Below are 20,232 nucleotides of genomic sequence, written 5' to 3'. Positions count from 1 at the left end.
AAATAAATGATTGACATCTACAGAAGCCTTTTAGGGCAAATTTGTTTTTTTCTTTTTTTCTTGAAATTTCAAAATACTAACTTGAAATTTCAAGATATTATGTAATAAGTTGAAATTTCAAGATACATACTAAGTTGAAATTTCAAGATAACTTGAAATTTGAACTTAGTATCTTGAAATTTCAACTAAGTATCATGAAATTTCAACTTAGTATCTTGATAGTATCGAAACAAATAAAAAAAAAAATGGCCCTAAAAGGCTTCCTTCGACATCGCTTTGTATTTACATTTTTATTTCGACCAACCTTTTGGAAAAACTAGAATAAATCCATGAAACATAAAATCAAAAACATAGTCATAGTCTCAAGTACCTACAGATCAAGAACATGTGATTATCAAGTTTCCTTCTTTCTGTGAAACACACCATATGCATTCCTACAAAACATCCTTGCTTCGTGTGGATCACAGTGACAGGAAATACCCTAAAAAGTTGTAGCTCACCTGGGTATGTAGTCAATTGTCATCAAAGACAGACAGAATGCTGTCAGGATTGATATACAAATATTTTTTTCATTTTCTCACTAAAAAGTGCCAACGCACTTTAAACCTACAAAATAATTTTTTTTTAAAATACAAAGATCAAATAACAATCAAAATATGTTAAAAAATGGAACATATATATGGAGCCCCTCTACTAACAACTCAACACCAAATTTTGAGTAATGGCTGTGTAATAGCCATAAATAGGTTTTATAGAATGGCTGCCCTGGCAGTCAGGTGAGCTAAACAATACACAAAATAAACCTCCTGCCTCAGTTTTGAAACATTCCCATGAAAATCTAATAAGAATTTAGCGTGGCCTTGATACACTCTCTCCTTTGGATATAGGTGAAAATTTTGGGTTTGGTTTGGTTTGTTGTTTAACCCCGCACTCAGATATATTCCAGCTATATGACGGCGGTCTGTAAAATAATCTAGTCTGGACCAGACAATCCAGTGATTGATATCATGAACATCGATCCATGCAATTGGGATCGATAACATGCATCAACCAAGTCAGCAAGCCTGAACACCTGATTCCGTTAGTCGCCTTTTATGACAAGCATGGTCGCCCTTTACGACAAGCATGGTCGCCTTTTACAGCAAGTATGGGTTGCTCTACCCCGGAATCTTCATAGAACGGCATAAAACAACATTCATTTACTTAAGTAACCACCATGTTAAAGCATGGTAGAGTGGCATGTCTTGAGGAAAATATTGCTAGTCTCACCTGCCCATGTCATCGGAGAAGTTTATGCCTTCGCTCATCTTGCCGCCTACAACACAGAGCAGGAGGCCCCCAGTGACCCCGGTCGAGCCCGTTACACTGAACTGTAACAGAGAAAACATGTGTAACACTGAACTGTAACAGAAGAGTGAGTGACTATTGTTTTACGCCGCTTTTAGCACTATTCCAGCAATATCACGGTGGGGGATACCAGAAATGGGCTTCACACATTGTACCCATGTTGGGAATTGAACCCGGTCTTCAGCGTGACGAGCTAACGCTTTAACTACTAGGCTACCCTACCGCCCCCTGTAACAGAACACATATGTGTAGACAGGGATGAGAAGATAGAACCTTTGCAATATGTCAGAAACGTTCAAATGGGAGATACCATATACAATCAATTCTGTCTGTATTATTCTGAAATAACAAGACACAATAATTACAAATACCAATGGCACCTGTTTCATGACATTTCAAGTTGAATAATCAAAAACTTGAAACATAAAAATAACACTAATTGCAAATGTGTCAGCTGTAGAAATTCAACCATAGTGGCTAGAATGTTCAAGATGATCCTTGCTCTATTGACTGTTGACAAATGATATGATGCTTGATGGAGCGAGACAAAGACTTTATTGATCTTCAACGAAAAGAATATACAGGGAACCGCCATTGATACCGGCTCGCACAGGTCAATTTCAAAACGAGACTCTGACCTCTGATCCATACATACGCATACAATAAACCTTAATTGCATGCACACTACAGTGGCTAGTGATGCATCGTAGTGCATCTGTGCAGTGCAATGAGACTAAAGACATCACCACAGAAACAGACTTGCCTCACCTTGATACATTTAGCAAACTCCGCAAGAGTGGAGTCAACCAAAGAGGCCAGTTTCGGCTCCCGGAATATCTGAAATAACGGTGAATATACATTCACAGCCAAATTAAAATGTAGGGTTTGTTCTTACAAAATGACAGACTAATGAGGAATGTTATTTCACTTACGGTTCATGTTTTCACAAACCAAAATTATTTACATGTCGCTTTTGAAATAGCTTCAGTTTCAAAACTAAGTTTTTCAAGCATCAAGTGACTCCAGTTGGAAAAGCCCCTACCAGGAATTTGCTCTGTTTATCAATTAATATGGTGTAGGAAATAAGTCCAGGATGCCAGACTAGCAGGCCATGACATAAGTTCACTTGACTTTGAGTCAGGTGAGCTAAAACTCAATGATTTCTTCAATGGAAATTTTGAAACATTCTACTAATGGTAGAAGGAAAAACTAGTTAGCAGTTCCTTTCTATTGTTGTTTTGATGACAGGCCCTATGGTTTTATAAAGAAAGACCAAATGATTAAAAATAGAAGCCTTGTTGTAAATGTTTTGGCATTTATATAGACAAGAGTGTGTATATGTGTGTGTATATGTATGTGTGTATATATATATATATATATATATATATATATATATATATATATATATATATATATATATATATATATATATATATATGGAGAGAGGGAGAGAGAGAGAGAGAGAGAGAGAGAGAGAGAGAGAGAGAGAGAGAGAGAGAATTCAAAAGTCCAACGATGAGCTGTATAATTTACTCAACCGGTTTCATCCATGTGATTTTCAAGAGTACAGTTATACCGTTACGCTGTTTTGACGTCACAGTGCACTCTAACATAGTATGATGTCATAGTGCAATCTAACTTTGTGACGTCACAATAAGACGGGCATAAGACGATAGGGCAGGCGTACGTCGCTTACAGAAATAAGTATTGTAGTGGCAGTAAATGTACAATACATGTAATTGTATATAATTATTCAATTATTTCAGGCCATTTAATTTTGGTTTGAAAGTATTAATAACATAACTTTCTTCTATCTTTCTCAGTGCATCATTGTCACATTTGTAAAACGGGAATATCACAAAATTTGGTGTTTTATTCCCCGCACACTGATCAATGTGTTGACTGAGTGGGATACACCGACAAGAGGGGTCCCTTATTTGTTGTCGGTGGACCCTCACTCTCACTCTTAGGGTGTCCCCTGTCTGTCCAATGTATTCGGCCTTGCATCCAGCGCATTGTATGACATAAATCAAGTTTTTCGAAGCACAATTCATATTTTCACAGACATAGAAAGTTATTACTAAAAAGAAGTTAAAGAACACCTGATTCTTTCAGGTCAACTGTAGTAATGTGAATGAATTGGGTGTTCTTAAACTTCTTTTGAGAAGTATATCAACTGGTAAACTCCCTGCCAACTTACCCTTTTCCTAGCTGCTATCTTCTTCAGCATGCCCGAGTTGTCCCAGTGATTGTAGACTTTCTTCTCGTAGTCGTAAGATGGGAAGAAGATGACCACGCCCCCTGGTACAACCTGACCCACGTTCATCACCAGTCTGCCCAGTTCATCCAGCTGGTACAAACACAGCAGCGAGTCAGTGAATGTTGTTTAACGCCCAAGTCCGCAACATTCTGCTACATAAGGACACATCTGCTGGTGCCAACCAAAGACTAAAAAAGCAAGGGAACGATGACAACATTGCCCTGTAATCAGCCAAGTCAGTTGACCACCTTATCAATCTGAATCGTCTTTATGACACGAATGGATGTGAGTTCTACCCATCATCCTTTACAGTGTCAGCAACTTCATCTTCCCGAGTGTCCGCGAGAATTTTTATCAAAGTCTTGTTTCCACCCCTGCCACATCAAGCCCACTTTCCTGTGCTAAATATGATTGGACTATCGCACATATCAATAGTCCGAGCAGAGAATATTTCACAAAATCAACATTCACGGCTGGTACACCTAAGTATGCAAGTGATTTACCAGTGCCCGTCTTTGTTGACACGAATGTCTTTTTTCATCTTTTAAACCCCCCAACGACTGCCTATGTTTTTGTGTCAGGGATGAAATCGCACATGTTATCTGATTGATGAGGATGTCGCCTATGGTAGTCGCCATCTTTGTGAAGCTATACGAGATAAGAACAGCGATCTGATTAGATATCGCGTTTTCATGACAAGGGGCACAACTCATGATCTACGCGAGGTGGCACCAGGGTAGAGCCAAGAAAAGTGGCCTTGATGTGGCAAGGGCAGAAACTAGGCTTTGATATAGGCTGGTGGACACACTTGCCTCGGGAAGATGCAGAACCTATGAACATCTGATACAACATATGAACAACTTTGATAATATTATTAATATATCTGACATGTCAATATGGCAAAATAAAGAAATATTCTGTAAACATCCCTGTCATAATACTTATGGTTTATCAATTGCTACATGCTACCTGTTTATCATCAAAAACAAGCCCTATCACTTGGGTTAGATAAGCAATCTTGCTGCAATGTCAATGCTTTGCAGACCATTGTGACATCATTGGTTTTATAAATTTGTGTTGGTATATTTTAAATCAGATGGGCGAGATTCTCTATATATTAATTTCAACACATAGAGATTATTATACGAACATGTGTGTCATACCGTTTTACGAAACAAGTGTCAGAATTCTTGTATTTCCCAAGCAAGAGCAAGGGTAATATATGAATTCTTAGACAACTTTTGTGTGAGTAATAATTTTTGTATTACCCATTATTTCTTAATCCTTTTGAGCTTCCCCTCAGAAAAATGCAGTGGTCACCACCACTGTTCTACTTAACCACAATGTGTCGAATGACGTCAACAATCTTTGGCGTCATTTCTCGTATGACATCATTCTGACCTTACGTCATGACAAGATCTGAATGACTTCAACAGTGCTGTCTGGATGATGTAAGCAATACACTGGTTCGCGAGAAGCTTATTTGCATGAGTGCACAAACGATTTTCTCTATATTTCTGAGGGTGGTCAGGTAGCCTAGTGGTTAAAGCGTTCGCTCGTCACGCCGAAGACCAGGGTTCGATTCCCAACATGGGTACAATATGTGAAGCCCATTTCTGGTGTCCCCGGCCGTGTGATGCTGGAATATTGCTAAAAGCGGCGTAAAACCATACTCACTCACTCAATATTTCTAACCCTATGGGTAATAAATATACATATACACACACTACCCTACAGTGTATAGAGATGAGGGCCAGCCAAGCACTGGCATCACCTGTGACCTACCAGTGCAGGTTTGTCTCTGTTCTGATAGGTGAACTCCAGGGTGTGGTCTGATGGTCCACTCGGCACCACCATCGGCAGGATGTTGCTGCCCGCGATCACATGACCTGCAATAGTCACGCCACCTGGTGTCACTCACCACCTTCACAACCACTACACATCAAGCGGGTCCTTGAGTGTCACTTTCACTGCAGTCAGTGAAATTCAAGCAATGACAGGGAATTGCCTAAAAGTCGGGCCGCCCCGGGCCAAAGTTTTATTGGTTAATTACTCCATTATCGACAACCATACCTGCATATTACTGATGCAACAGACACACATGACATTAATGAACAATCACAAACCAAAACCGTGCACCATAATTAAGTGATTGCAAGTAAATAGCTTGAAAATCAGAAAGTCGAGCTGTGTGTAAGCATTGCCGAGCTAGCTAACATATAAAAGAGCAATCGTTAAACGAAAGAGGATTCGAAACATATCAAATTTCCATCTGTCGGCATGGCGTTTACATTTAAATGATTGTACTGTTTATCCTTTTTAAAGCAGAAATGTTGGTTAAAGTAGAGCTCTTCTCCCCATACTCTCAACTGCCTCACAAGTATTCGGTCCGACTTGGCCCAGGCTGTCAAAATCAACTTAAAACTCACAGATGTAGCATCAAATGTGTTTACATCTATACACTGGTTTTATATGTACCTACATACCACTTCATAGTGTCTCAGATAGCGTGATTTAAAGCATACACAGTGCTCAAAGTGAAGCCCTTTTCCCTCTACATTCTCAACATAGTCTCTATCAGAAGTGTTTGGCTTGTGTTTGGTCCGACTTGGCCCAGGCTGTCAAAATCAACTTTAACCTCACAGATGTATCTTCAAATGTGTTTACATCCATAAACTAATATTATATCTACCTATTTACCACTTAATAATGTCACAGCACATTGCATTTAAAGTAAACTGGTCTGTTAAAGTCAAGCACTTTTACTGTATTTTCTTAAGAAAATCTCTGTCACATGTGTTTGGTCCGACTTGGCCCGGCCTGAAAAAATCAACTTTAAACTCACAGATGTATCATCAAATGTGTTTACATCTATAGAGTAGTAGTATATCTACCTATATACTTACCACTCCTCGTTGGTCTACTTCATAGTGTCTCAGATCATGCGATTTATAGAAAGTGAAGCCCTTTTCCCTCTACATTCTCAACATTGTCTCTATCAGAAATGTTTGGTTTGTGTTTGGTTGACTTGGCTTGGGCTGTCAAAATTAACTTAAACCTCACAGATATATCATCAAATGTATTTACATCTACAGACTGGTATTATATCAAGTGCCAGTTTTTGTAAAATAATGTAAAAATAAATGATACTCTTTCTTTAATTACACGTCAAGTGTGAGCTTGCTCCTGCTGACCGTCTGTGACTCTCCCAATCGGAAGCCTCTCCCCACCCCCTGTAGCTAGCCTTTCTCCAAGACTGTACTGAATGATCAGTCTGAAAACTCTGCACTGCGATATGTTGTTCCTTACTAAGAGTCAGCGATACATAGCATACATCCACTAAAAATGGCCAAATTGGTGTCACACATACACAGACGGGTCCTCTGACCCGGACTCAAAACACACAGGATTCGGCATCCACATCAACAAACCTACAAAAGGAACAAAATCCTAAAGGCTCCCCAATAACCCAGCAGCTGAACTAATAGGGATTGTACAGCCCTACACAGCGCCCAAATAAAAAACACACAAAAAAACCCTAATCCAACAGACTCATTAGTGGGCTTCAGGCTACAAAAAACAAAAACGCAAAAAAACATCCAAAACTAATACTTCAGATACTTCAAAGCTCCGACAATCTCCGCAAACTAGGCAAAGACATAGAAATAGTTTGGATCCCTGCCCACGTCCGAGTGTTTAGTAACAAAGCAAAGCAGCTAAATCAGCACTAAACTTAGAAGAAGTTAGCATCAACCTTCCAATATCTAAAAACAAAATAAAAAACATTACTAAGGAAAAAATCTTCCAAAAGTGGCAAAACAACTATCAGAACTATCAGAAATCAAACTGCAAACAAAAACACCTCCTACCAAAAACCCAAATCCATCATCAAACCTAAAAAATCAACAGGGCAATAACCAAATTACAAATAGGCCACACTAAACTAAACTCACACCTACACCAAATTAAATTCCTGAACACGTAATACTACATGTCACGCATTACCAACAACACAGAACAACACTCCAATCCACACTAAACTACAACAACCAGATGACACTAGAAACTCTGCTAAACCCCATAAATAACTTTCAAAACTTTAAAGCACTAGGCATTTATATAATCAAAACAGGCCTACTCAGCTGCATTTAGAAACAGAAAAAAACACACAAAAAAAACATGACAAACAAGCTACCAATAAAACATAAATCTATAAAAACACACAACCACACAACCTCCTTTTAGTTCCCCTACCTTATTAGCATAGCATATTTCAAAATTCAAAATTTCTGCCAACATTATGATTAAGCGACCATATGGGCCCTCCAGGTTGCCTTACCATTTGGACATACCCTTGTCGACCACATCACTATACGGCCTAGCAGGCCCATGTGCGAATATATATATGTCGGAAAGAGCACGTTAAAACCCAAACTAAGTAAGAAAGTGCACTCTGTTTCAAACATTCAGCAGAAAATATATATACTCACATGCAAAAGAAACGCAAGTCGAGTATGCAGTATACATGTTATTTATATTCAACAGTATAGACAAGAAATACTAATAGGGCAAGATTGACAAAAATTTGACTGAAGACAGTTTAATGGATTAAAAGGCAGATGACATAATTGGTTTTTTTCAAATGTTAAGGGCTTACACAGTTTCGGGTCAATACCCAAAATGGCAGTCAATACCTGGTGTTACCACCATTAGCGTTGATCGCTGCCACACATCTCCTGTACATTGAGTGGATCAGACGATTTGTGAAGGCCCTAGGGATCCTCATGCACACATCCAGAGCAGCTGTGCGTAGTTCATCGGCAGTTGTAGAGACTGTGCGCACATTGTGCAGACGCCTTTGAAACTGTTCGATGGGGTTCAGATCAGGGCTGAGGGCTGGCCACGGTAGAACACGGATGTTGTGTTGTTGCAGAAAGGCCATGGTAGCTCTGGCAACATGGGGACGAGCGTTGTCCTGCTGGAAAATGTGTTGTTGATGTTATGCAAAAAATGGAACAACGTGGGGTCTGATCACTTGGTCGATATACCGCTGAGCAGTGACGCCATGTCCCAGACCTTGACCAACATTCAGAAAGCACATGGGTCCAAGTCTCGCATTAAGTCCAATCCCTGCCCATACCATAGGTCCACCCCATGGATCCCTTTCCACAACGTTTCTGTCAGCGAAATGTTCACCTCGACGCCGCCAAATTCTGACTCTTCCGTCTGCATGGGAGACACAAAAGCGACTTTCATCACAGAAGATGACACGCCTCCACTCACGATGACACCAATTGTGATGACCCTGTGCCCACTGAAGTCGTGCTTGTCGAAGCCGTGGCTGGAGAACAGGTCGAGGCGCTGGTCGGCGACATCTGAGGTTGTTGTAACGGAGATGTCACAGTGTCCCGGCTAATGTGTCCATTATGTGTTCCTATGGTCTGTCGAGCATTTTCACTTGCAGTTATAGGAACCGATGTCGCTGGCGTTGACTTGTAATCTGCCTATCTTGTCGAGGTGTGGTGACCCTCGGACGACCGCTCCGAGAAAAGTCATCTGTGGTCTGTGTAGCATTGTATCGATGCAGGAGACGGTAAATTGTGGTTATGTTAACGTTGAAATGACGGGCAACATCTTGGACAGACTCTCCAGCTTCTAAACGTCCGATAGCCTGGTTTCTCTGAATTTGAGTTAGGCGTGGCATTGTTGACCAAGTACTGGTAGGTCCAAGAATCGGCCACAGTTTTAAACCCACTACAGTTCATGACAGTTCGTGCATTTTCAATTTCGCAAGAAATGGGTGCATGATACCAACATGTTCATTGAAATGGTGCGTTTTGGCGATTCGTTTTTCATGTTGCGTTTTTACTCGGGGCTTCCAAAATGCAACCAAAAATATTGATAACACCATTAGGCTTCGGTACATGCTAAAACTAGTATCAATTTATCGTTCTGTGTTTGTTACCTATTTGCTTAAAACCACTTCCGTTTCTTTTGCGTGTGAGTATATTAACCAGCTTTGAGTTGAGATAGATATTTACAAGCAGTCGAATAAGGAGGATAAAGGAACCTCTCTGATTAGGTTCTTGTATACTTAAGACATTCATTAGATACGTCAGATGATATAACCAAAAGGCAGCTGCGATAACGGGCGGCTGATCGAAGGGCCAAACTGGACTTGTTATACATTCAGTCTACATGTCTCATTGAGTTAAATACAAATTTTTAACATAAAACATGGGTAGGAGTGGTACATAGGTAGATATAATACTAGTCCATAGATGTAAACACATTTGATTATACATCTGTGAGGTGTAAGTTGATTTTGACAGCCCAGACATAGTCGCACCGAACACAAGCCAAACACTTCTGATAGAGACTATGTTGAGAATGTGGAGGGAAAAGGGCTTCACTTTAAGCAGCATGTTTTCTTTAACTACCGCGACATGAGACACTTTAAAGTGGTATAATAGTATATATAATACTAGTCTATAGATGTAAAGTATGTTTAGTAACTTTAGAAGAGCTTTAACAGTTTTTTAAACGTGTCGTGTCAGCCCTTTGACATTCGCAAATATCCACTCCCAGAAAACATCCTGTGTTGGTTTAATTTGAATGAGTTAAGGTTACTTGCCCAACACGTTAATAATGAAATAAAAGTAGTCAAAACTCTGTCACTTTCTGCCCAGGAAATCACACCCCTACCTGCTGAAGTCAGTGAGAAAACCTTCTCATCAAAGAAAACACACAGTCAAGACACTGGCTTTCTACGAGGACTCTCGGTATGTAGTCATAAATATCCCTTTATTAAATTAATGAATATACATTTCGATTCAAACTGAACTAATCGAGCAAAACTGTACGTTTGTGGGCATTTGAGATCTGCCTACATATGCATGTTTCGTTTTATTATTCTGCAATCCATTTTTAGTACTACCCGCTGGCCCGGCCTGACATTTAGGCAATCCCCTTTGACAGCCTGTAAATAAAACTGAGTGTTCACCCAATGCCTACAAGTATAGGCAACAACTCACTCTCCCTTAAGTCTAACATTATTTTTTTCAACAAAACTGATGGTAATATTCTGGTGTTAAAATATTCCATAATTACCATGGTGGGTGACACACCAGCTTGAATAAGAAACTAGATATTTGACTTGATCTACGAATGCTTGAACCAGATTACCTCACTTACCTAAAGTACCACAAAATAAAAACATTGATAATAATAATAACAACAAGAATAAGAATAACAACAAAAATTATATCAACATTTAAATAACATAAGTCACATTACAATAACACCTCATCCTACCGGGTACCCATTCACTGCTGGGTGATCAGATTACACAGAGCATTTTCATTTGTCAACAATTTTGAACAAAATATCCCATTATTAAATTGTGTGTTATTTGCATAAACATGTTAGTATTCAAACATTTCAATATTTTCAAGTTTCAATGCTTCCATACTTGAATGCAGGCAACTTACCACAAGAGTATTCCAGTATTCTGTCGGGGCGGACCCCTGCTGCTGTGAATAGCTGCTGCTTGAACTCCGAAATCTGCAGAACAAATCAAAGAATGCATGTACAGTGGTTCAGTTTGATAATGGACGTAAGTTGTCCCTCGGGGTGAGTAAACAGTATTTCAGTTACCGTAAATCCTGAAATTAATGTGCTACCAAATTAATGTGAGTGTCGACCCCTGACCTAAAATGTGTCATGACATTAATGCTAGTAGCCTTGCCTTGAACTATAAAAAGTAATCTACATAAAATTCCATGGTATAGAATGTGACATGACTTTTTATATATAAAACCTGCATCTCCGGGATAAAAGCGAGGGTCGTAAAATATCTGTTGTTGGCATTTGGTACTTGAAAAAGACATTCTTAAAAGCATTGGGATTTATCGCTGTGTAGCCTAGTGGATCACTCACTGGGCTACAGATACAAAGGTTGCGTGTTCGATCCTAGGGAATATATAGAAAAAATAAGGCATTTGATTTTCCATTTCATTACATTGTGTTCAAATGGAAAATACATTTCTAGTGAGAAACATTACAATCTACCGATAAATGGAAGTTGTATAAATAAAATCCCCGGGATATCATAACATATTATATAGCAAATATGCCTGGGATATCCTATAAAATATAATCTTAAGAATACTTAGGTATTCAGTTTTAGTAATACTCCTTGTAGATTCTCCCATAATTGTTTGCTTTATTTCAACTGAATCAAGACACCGTTTGTCTCGTATTGTCGCGATGTTTCAATATGTATGTCTGAATTCGGGCAGGTAAATTTGAAGATGGGCTGGCAACACTTATGGGTCACCTGGCCGACTGTCTTGTGTGTGTTATTAAGCACATTTTAGAATAGAGAAAGATACACTTACCGGCTGCATGGTTCCTCCGGCCACTACTATAGCTCTCGCCTCCTTCACAACACTTTCAAAATGGACGGCAGGGTTTAACAGTAAGAACTTGAGGTAACTCTGACTGAGACGAGCTGAAATCATACACACAAGTTGAAATGGTTGCAGGCTAGATCTGAAAACATGCAAGGTAGCTAAACTTTATGGTTCATTAAAAGCGCCATTCACACAATTTGTAAAAGTTAAAATTGTTCTTTTACAGTCTGACTACCCGATCCCATTAGTCGCCTTTTACGTCAAACATGGGTTGCTGAAGACCAATTCTAATTTGGATCTTCATGGTCTGTTTTAGTCTATGTACCCTTCCAATAAATGAAACATTGATCATCCAAACATTCTACTAATGTGTCAGAAGTACTACAGACTTATTGTAGGTCAACACGGTCAAAACATTGCTAGAAGATTCAACCAGTCCTTACCTAATATAATTTCTGTCTAAACACAAACATAGCTTCAGTGGCAGGAATGAAATAAAATAAATCTTACATTTTATGAACAGCTGAAACTTTCCCAGAAAACTTATTTTTGTGTATTTTCTATTTTTGTAAAAAATGCGAGAGCAAAAGTAAGATGTTGCTAGTCAGGTTGTTTCACTGAATCTTTCCTGATCCGAGACAACCATAAAAGTGAGGCTTATGATATCTTTGTAATGGCTTGGTGTTGTGTTTACTTTGCACGCTGGTGACCATCCTCCCATCTTTATCAGCATTAGTGAGAGCCTCCAGGAAGCCTTCGATGTGCATCAGGGGGGACTTCAATACAGGCTGGTCCCCACACCGCGACGCCGCGTCTGGAAGGCCACACATGCATCTACACTCAGACAAAGGATTGGTTGTTTGTTGTTTAACACTGCAATATTCCAGCTATATGACGGCGGTCTGTAAATTATCAAGTCAGGACCAGACAATCCAGTGATTGACATCATGAGCCACACAATCGGGTATGATGACATGCATCAACCAAGTCAACGAGCCTGGCCACCCGATCCCATTAGTCGTCTTTTACGACAAGCATAGTTGCCATTTACAACAAGCATGGGTTGCTGAAGAACTATTCTACTCCATTATGCTATTTGCCATGAGTGTCATCTGGACTCAAACATGGATAGATCCAGGTAAATCTGAGCATGTCTATGAGAAGACCTGACAAAAGAAATTAATTTAAGATTTTAGGGCAAATTGAAACTCATACCCCAAAACACAAGACATTACTTTAAGAACTGTGCCTGGGCAATAGTGTTTAACCCCATTAAAGAGTTCGGAACAAAGACTGAAACCATACTTAAAAAGTATCAAAGGAAACATGAACAAGATGTGGATCCATGGCTATGACATGAACAAGATGTGGATCCATGTCTATGACATGAACAAGATGTGGATCCATGCCTATGACATGAACAAGATGTGGATCCATGTCTATGACATGAACAAGATGTGGATCCATGCCTATGACATGAACAAGATGTGGATCCATGCTTATGACATGAACAAGATGTGGATCCATGCTTATGACATGAACAAGGTGTGGATCCATGCTTATGACATGAACAAGATGTGGATCCATGCTTATGACATGAACAAGATGTGGATCCATGGCTATGACATGAACAAGATGTGGATCCATGCTTATGACATGAACAAGATGTGGATCCATGGCTATGACATGAACAAGATGTGGATCCATGTCTATGACATGAACAAGATGTGGATCCATGCTTATGACATGAACAAGATGTGGATCCATGTCTATGACATGAACAAGATGTGGATCCATGCTTATGACATGAACAAGATGTGGATCCATGGCTATGACATGAACAAGATGTGGATCCATGTCTATGACATGAACAAGATGTGGATCCATGCTTATGACATGACCAAGATGTGGATCCATGGCTATGACATGAACAAGATGTGGATCCATGCCTATGACATGAACAAGATGTGGATCCATGTCTATGACATGAACAAGATGTGGATCCATGCTTATGACATGACCAAGATGTGGATCCATGCTTATGACATGAACAAGATGTGGATCCATGCTTATGACATGACCAAGATGTGAATCCATGGCTATGACATGAACAAGATGTGGATCCATGTCTATGACATGAACAAGATGTGGATCCATGTCTATGACATGAACAAGATGTGGATCCATGTCTATGACATGAACAAGATGTGGATCCATGTCTATGACATGAACAAGATGTGGATCCATGCTTATGACATGAACAAGATGTGGATCCATGCTTATGACATGAACAAGATGTGGATCCATGTCTATGACATGAACAAGATGTGGATCCATGCTTATGACATGAACAAGATGTGGATCCATGTCTATGACATGAACAAGATGTCGATCCATGCCTATGACATGAACAAGATGTGGATCCATGCTTATGACATGAACAAGATGTGGATCCATGCTTATGACATGAACAAGATGTGGATCCATGTCTATGACATGAACAAGATGTGGATCCATGTCTATGACATGAACAAGATGTGGATCCATGCTTATGACATGAACAAGATGTGGATCCATGTCTATGACATGAACAAGATGTGGATCCATGCTTATGACATGAACAAGATGTGGATCCATGTCTATGACATGAACAAGATGTGGATCCATGCCTATGACATGAACAAGATGTGGATCCATGCTTATGACATGAACAAGATGTGGATCCATGGCTATGACATGAACAAGATGTGGATCCATGCCTATGACATGAACAAGATGTGGATCCATGTCTATGACATGAACAAGATGTGGATCCATGCCTATGACATGAACAAGATGTGCATCCATGCCTATGACATGAACAAGATGTGGATCCATGCCTATGACATGAACAAGATGTGGATCCATGCTTATGACATGAACAAGATGTGGATCCATGCCTATGACATGAACAAGATGTGCATCCATGCCTATGACATGAACAAGATGTGGATCCATGCTTATGACATGAACAAGATGTGGATCCATGCCTATGACATGAACAAGATGTGCATCCATGCTTATGACATGAACAAGATGTGGATCCATGCTTATGATATGAACAAGATGTGGATCCATGTCTATGACATGAACAAGATGTGGATCCATGCTTATGATATGAACAAGATGTGGATCCATGCCTATGACATGAACAAGATGTGGATCCATGTCTATGACATGAACAAGATGTGGATCCATGCCTATGACATGAACAAGATGTGCATCCATGCTTATGACATGAACAAGATGTGGATCCATGCTTATGATATGAACAAGATGTGGATCCATGTCTATGACATGAACAATATGTGGATCAATGCCTATGACATGAACAAGATGTGGATCCATGCTTATGACATGAACAAGATGTGGATCCATGCCTATGACATGAACAAGATGTGGATCCATGCTTATGACATGAACAAGATGTGGATCCATGCCTATGACATGAACAAGATGTGGATCCATGCCTATGACATGAACAAGATGTGGATCCATGCTTATGACATGAACAAGATGTGGATCCGTGCCTATGACATGAACAAGATGTGGATCCATGCTTATGACATGAACAAGATGTGGATCCATGCCTATGACATGAACAAGATGTGGATCCATGCTTATGACATGAACAAGATGTGTATCCATGCCTATGACATGAACAAGATGTGGATCCATGCTTATGACATGAAGATGTGGATCCATGCTTATGACATGAACAAGATGTGGATCCATGCTTATGACATGAACAAGATGTGGATCCATGCTTATGACATGAACAAGATGTGGATCCATGCTTATGACATGAACAAGATGTGGATCCATGTCTATGACATGAACAAGATGTGGATCCATGCTTATCACAGTCTACCTGTCACTACTGCCTCCACCACAGGCTCTGACTTCCTGTTGATTTCCTTCAGAAACACCGACAACCCAGACTCTGTCTTTTTCTCTGTGTTACTTGGAGCTGCAGTGAGAAAATACCATAAATAGGGTAAACAAATAAACACTAAAAAGTGATGGAATCTTAGTGCATTTAGTGTAACATATAGATTTTTTATTTAAGTCTTATTGTTTCTGTCTGAGGTGGTCACCAGGGCACGCTGGTCAACAGGGAGACCCAGCCAAGGACAATTTCATAAACATTTAGCTTGAATAAAACTTATTATTCATTACTTATCATTGTGTTACGTGAAAATTGATAGTTGATAACAATGAAAAAAAATAACTTTATGAGATGCTAATTGTGGCTTGATAGAGTGATCCATGGCTAGCTGTTTTCACAAATCGAGAAAAAAGGCAAACGTGCACACATAATACATGCAGTTGCTTTCTAGATTTGACATTTTGGTAATCAGATCTGCACTTTTATTTAGTACTGACCACGGGCCTTCTTGTACAGACGAAATGCAATTTAGGTGCAAACAGTATAAGATATAATACATTTCTTTGCTTTATTAACAAAAGCAGTTTTAACATAACTGCATACTATAAATGTTGGAGTATTTGTATTTTTTTTTATATTCTTACAGCATTGGCATAAAACAAGTACTATGCTGTATTCATATTGATAATAGGGTCTTGCGATGACAGTAGTGTATTAAACTTCAGAATATTTGGAAAGATGTAAAATAAAGATTCTATATAACTTTGCCTAAATTGGCTGTAAGCTGGACAAATTAATCAACTAATTCAATTTCGATATGGTTTAAGTTACAAACTTTACATTTTCTAAATTCACGAGGAATATTATAATGTCGTCCACGTCCAATTTCTAAATTGTGAGAACTAAGCCGAAAACGAATCAATGTGGTTCTGAATTTTGGTAATCAATAATGTGTTTCAATGTCCAGACCGACTGACTACTCTCACTCACTGGGGGCAACCTCCTGTATCTGGTACTTCTCCACAAACCCATTCAGCTGAAACACAATGAAGTTTTATGTCAGCAATGTTATGCAAATCTTATATTTCCCTTTGTATTTTATCAAATTCTTTATAGTGTTCATTTTTCTTCTGAATTATGAAACATAGTGTTATGGTACTGTAGCTCACCTGGATAGGTTGTCAACAGCATAAAACGTCAGCAGACAGTATCCAAACATAAGCACAAAACAAGGAACCAAATTTCAAAGAATGGATGTTCTAGTGTATCATAATTTTGCGATGTGAGATGAGGTGAAATGGGGTTGAACTTCGCCTCCAAGATTATTGCACTGATGTGGCAATGTGTATGCACTTGTGTGAGTGTGTGGCTAGTCAGGACAGATGCCGATTTATGTGCTAGCCCATTGAGATACCATGCCATGGTTTAACATGAATACCCCACTCAGACACAGTATACTGACTCCTAGTTTTAGCCCCTTAATGCCAAGCCCCAGACAGGGTAACAACAAGTAACATCTTCAACGTCTTTTGGTATGACACAGCCATGGATCGAACCCCAGAACTTCCCAGAAAATACGACAAACCAATCAGAAAGCGCGTATGATTTTAAGTTCTTCGTCAAAGAATCCTTTAGAAATAATTTTTGACTTTACACATGTCTTGCATTTATAAATATACCCAAGACACAGTTAAATGTGTTCAGTCATACTGTATAATTCCGCATGTCCAGATGTGCTTTAAATTGCATCTGAAAGATATATAATATATGGGGAAATATATGTGAACCATTACGCAACGAGTTGACAATTGTTTTAGGTATGCCCGTTTGCGCTAAGACGGAACCCGGTCGCAAAAATGGCAATGAGAGGGGCACGAGTCGCCATTCAGCTTGTCCCGGAATAACACGAGTTGGTCACGAATCTCATTGGCCCAGTGGTTACTGAGGACGCTGGACAAGCAGGCCATTACAAAAGCTCACTTAACTTTCAGTCAGATGAGTTAAAAATATCTGGGGAGTCATCACAATTAATATCATTTTCAATATGGCCACCATGACCATCATTGCTGAGAACAAACAGATGAATTTTCGGCCTTATTGATCCTGTGGTTTCTGAGGAGAAATTTACAGACGACAAACAAGCAGGCTATTAAATTAGCTCACTTGACTTTCTCACGTGAAGATCCATGGTAGAATAGGTATTCAGCAACCCATGCTTGATGTAAAAGGTGACTATGCTTGTCATAAGAGGCGACTGACAGGATTGGTTGGTCAGGCTCGCTGATCGCATAGATCGATGCTCATGAACTCAATCACTGGATTGTCTGGTCCAGACTCGATTATTTACAGACCGCCTGCATATAGCTGGAATATTGCTGAGTGCAGCTTTAAACAACAAACAAAACAAACTTGATTTCAGCTAAAAACATAAGGTACTGGAATGTTGGGACTTCCTCTGCCCACGAAACCCCATATAGGTTGCAAATGAGAAAAGTATACTCTATGTATCAAGTCGACTTTACCTTCCGGCTTATCATGCTACGCCGACAGTAACGTAGCACTTTAAACAGATTCATGTTGTCCAGACTGGCTTGAAACAGGAAGTCATTGATGGTCAACAGACGGGTCTCTGGAAGTAAACAGCAGGAGAAGCATCACGAAACAGTCAAAGATGGCAGAAGTATTTAACTGACTATGTGGACCCAAGAGTTTATCTAGGCCTGCTCAGACCCCGATATCCAACCCTTACTGGTCACAAATGAGGCGAAGGTAGGCAAAATTGGTCGCGTTGAGTAGATGGATAGGTGACTTTACTCCTGAGAACTTCTACAGGTTCGGTCCTGCCCCACACTGAAGGACCTGTTGAGGTGGTGTCTCCTTTAACAAGTTCATTTGTGCCCTAGTAAATAGTACCAGCTAGCTTTCGGTATGACGTACCTGATGATGTCAGCGCCAATTGGTGGACTGTTGCCATATTAGAAGAAAAAAACAAGGATCGTATCTCCAGTCTTCGTGTTAAAGATATGGAGAGACCCGTGGAGTTCCAGGGTAGAATAGGTCTTCAACAACCCATGCTTGCCGTAAAAGAAGCAACTAACTGGATTGGATGGTCAGGCTCACTGACATGGTCGATGCATGTCATCATATCTAAATTGCTTCGATCGATGCTCATGATGTCAATCACTGGATTATTTACAGACCGCCGCCATATAGCTGTAACATTGCTGAGTACAGCGTTAAACAACAAACAAACAAACAAGATATTGAGATAGTTCGATACAAGAACTACAGGAAATACATCAATCACATGGAGGTCAGCCAATACCCAAACCAATGTTCTTTGACAATCTATCAGGATGTAGAAAGATAGCAATTCAGCTTCCTCTGTAAGAGTGATAAAATGTGTGTGTACGCATTAGGACAATAACGATATCTGTGTCTTACCTTTTGCCCCGAGTACCTGTTTGTCTGCTGCTGTGTCCAGTTTCCCTGTGTAGGCAAGTACAACTTTCATGTCGGTATTGCAATCATGGGAGTGGTTGAGCAAATGATATTTAACAGATATGGCTAGATATACTACAAAAAACATAACCTGCAAGTGATCAAGTCCGGAGTAGACAAACCAGTGGTTGATAGCATGAGCAGTGACTTCCCTGTTATGCTGTCTTGGTGACACAAACCAGATCATGAAGGGTAACTGTGATAAGGCCACACTTATTTAAACAATCATTTTTTTAATTCGATTTGCAGATGTTTGACCCGAAAATTCAGGTTGGTAGAAGAAAAAGTAGTAGTTTTAAAGATTTATTTTCAACAGGTTTTAATTATGGTACTGTATTCGACATAATACGCGCCCCGCTCTAATAAGCCCACAGCGATATTTGCTAATATATTGGCGACTGAACAATCCCAATTAGCACCCCTTCCGATTGATCATTGTACACAAGACTTATTTATTCGCGTATAATACGCACTTGTGTGTAATATTCACCCTTAATAATGGGCAATTAAATTCTGGAATAATATATCTGTTGTGTATAAACATTTCATGCTGTCAGCATAAACCACGAAATTTATCTTTCAACTGTTTTTTTCACCAAAAAAATATTCTAATAAGAGCCCCTTATTTCAAATTTTGAGAGCGACCAGGGCGCTTATTACATCGAATACAGTATTTTATATAATTAATTCATATTGATGGTGAATTGGTTCTTAAACATTTTTAATTTATTTCTGGGCAGTGGAATAAAAAACCCACTGCTTTTTGTTTTTTCCATTTAAAT

General features: G+C 39.4%; 1 protein-coding gene across 1 annotated transcript in view; it reads right to left on the bottom strand.

The window, feature by feature from the left end:
• Positions 1-20,232, bottom strand: part of LOC139449935 (ATP-dependent DNA helicase DDX11-like) — a 47,021-nt gene that overhangs the window by 5,460 nt on the left and 21,329 nt on the right. The window contains exons 14-24 of the mRNA XM_071231548.1: positions 19,394-19,438; positions 18,472-18,578; positions 16,940-16,985; positions 15,932-16,030; positions 12,716-12,835; positions 12,007-12,119; positions 11,098-11,170; positions 5,393-5,496; positions 3,548-3,697; positions 2,116-2,184; positions 1,270-1,370 (exon numbers count right to left, since the gene is read on the bottom strand). Coding sequence (XP_071087649.1) covers positions 1,270-1,370; positions 2,116-2,184; positions 3,548-3,697; positions 5,393-5,496; positions 11,098-11,170; positions 12,007-12,119; positions 12,716-12,835; positions 15,932-16,030; positions 16,940-16,985; positions 18,472-18,578; positions 19,394-19,438 — 1,027 coding nt within the window. The remainder of the gene's footprint in view (positions 1-1,269; positions 1,371-2,115; positions 2,185-3,547; positions 3,698-5,392; positions 5,497-11,097; positions 11,171-12,006; positions 12,120-12,715; positions 12,836-15,931; positions 16,031-16,939; positions 16,986-18,471; positions 18,579-19,393; positions 19,439-20,232) is intronic.

The sequence above is a fragment of the Haliotis cracherodii genome, unplaced genomic scaffold (assembly GCF_022045235.1).
Source record: "Haliotis cracherodii isolate W230 unplaced genomic scaffold, xgHalCrac1.p SCAF_8, whole genome shotgun sequence".
NCBI classification, from domain to species: domain Eukaryota; kingdom Metazoa; phylum Mollusca; class Gastropoda; order Lepetellida; family Haliotidae; genus Haliotis; species Haliotis cracherodii.
The sequence above is the reverse complement of the archived record's forward strand: the minus strand, read 5'-3'. Positions and strand labels throughout refer to the sequence as shown.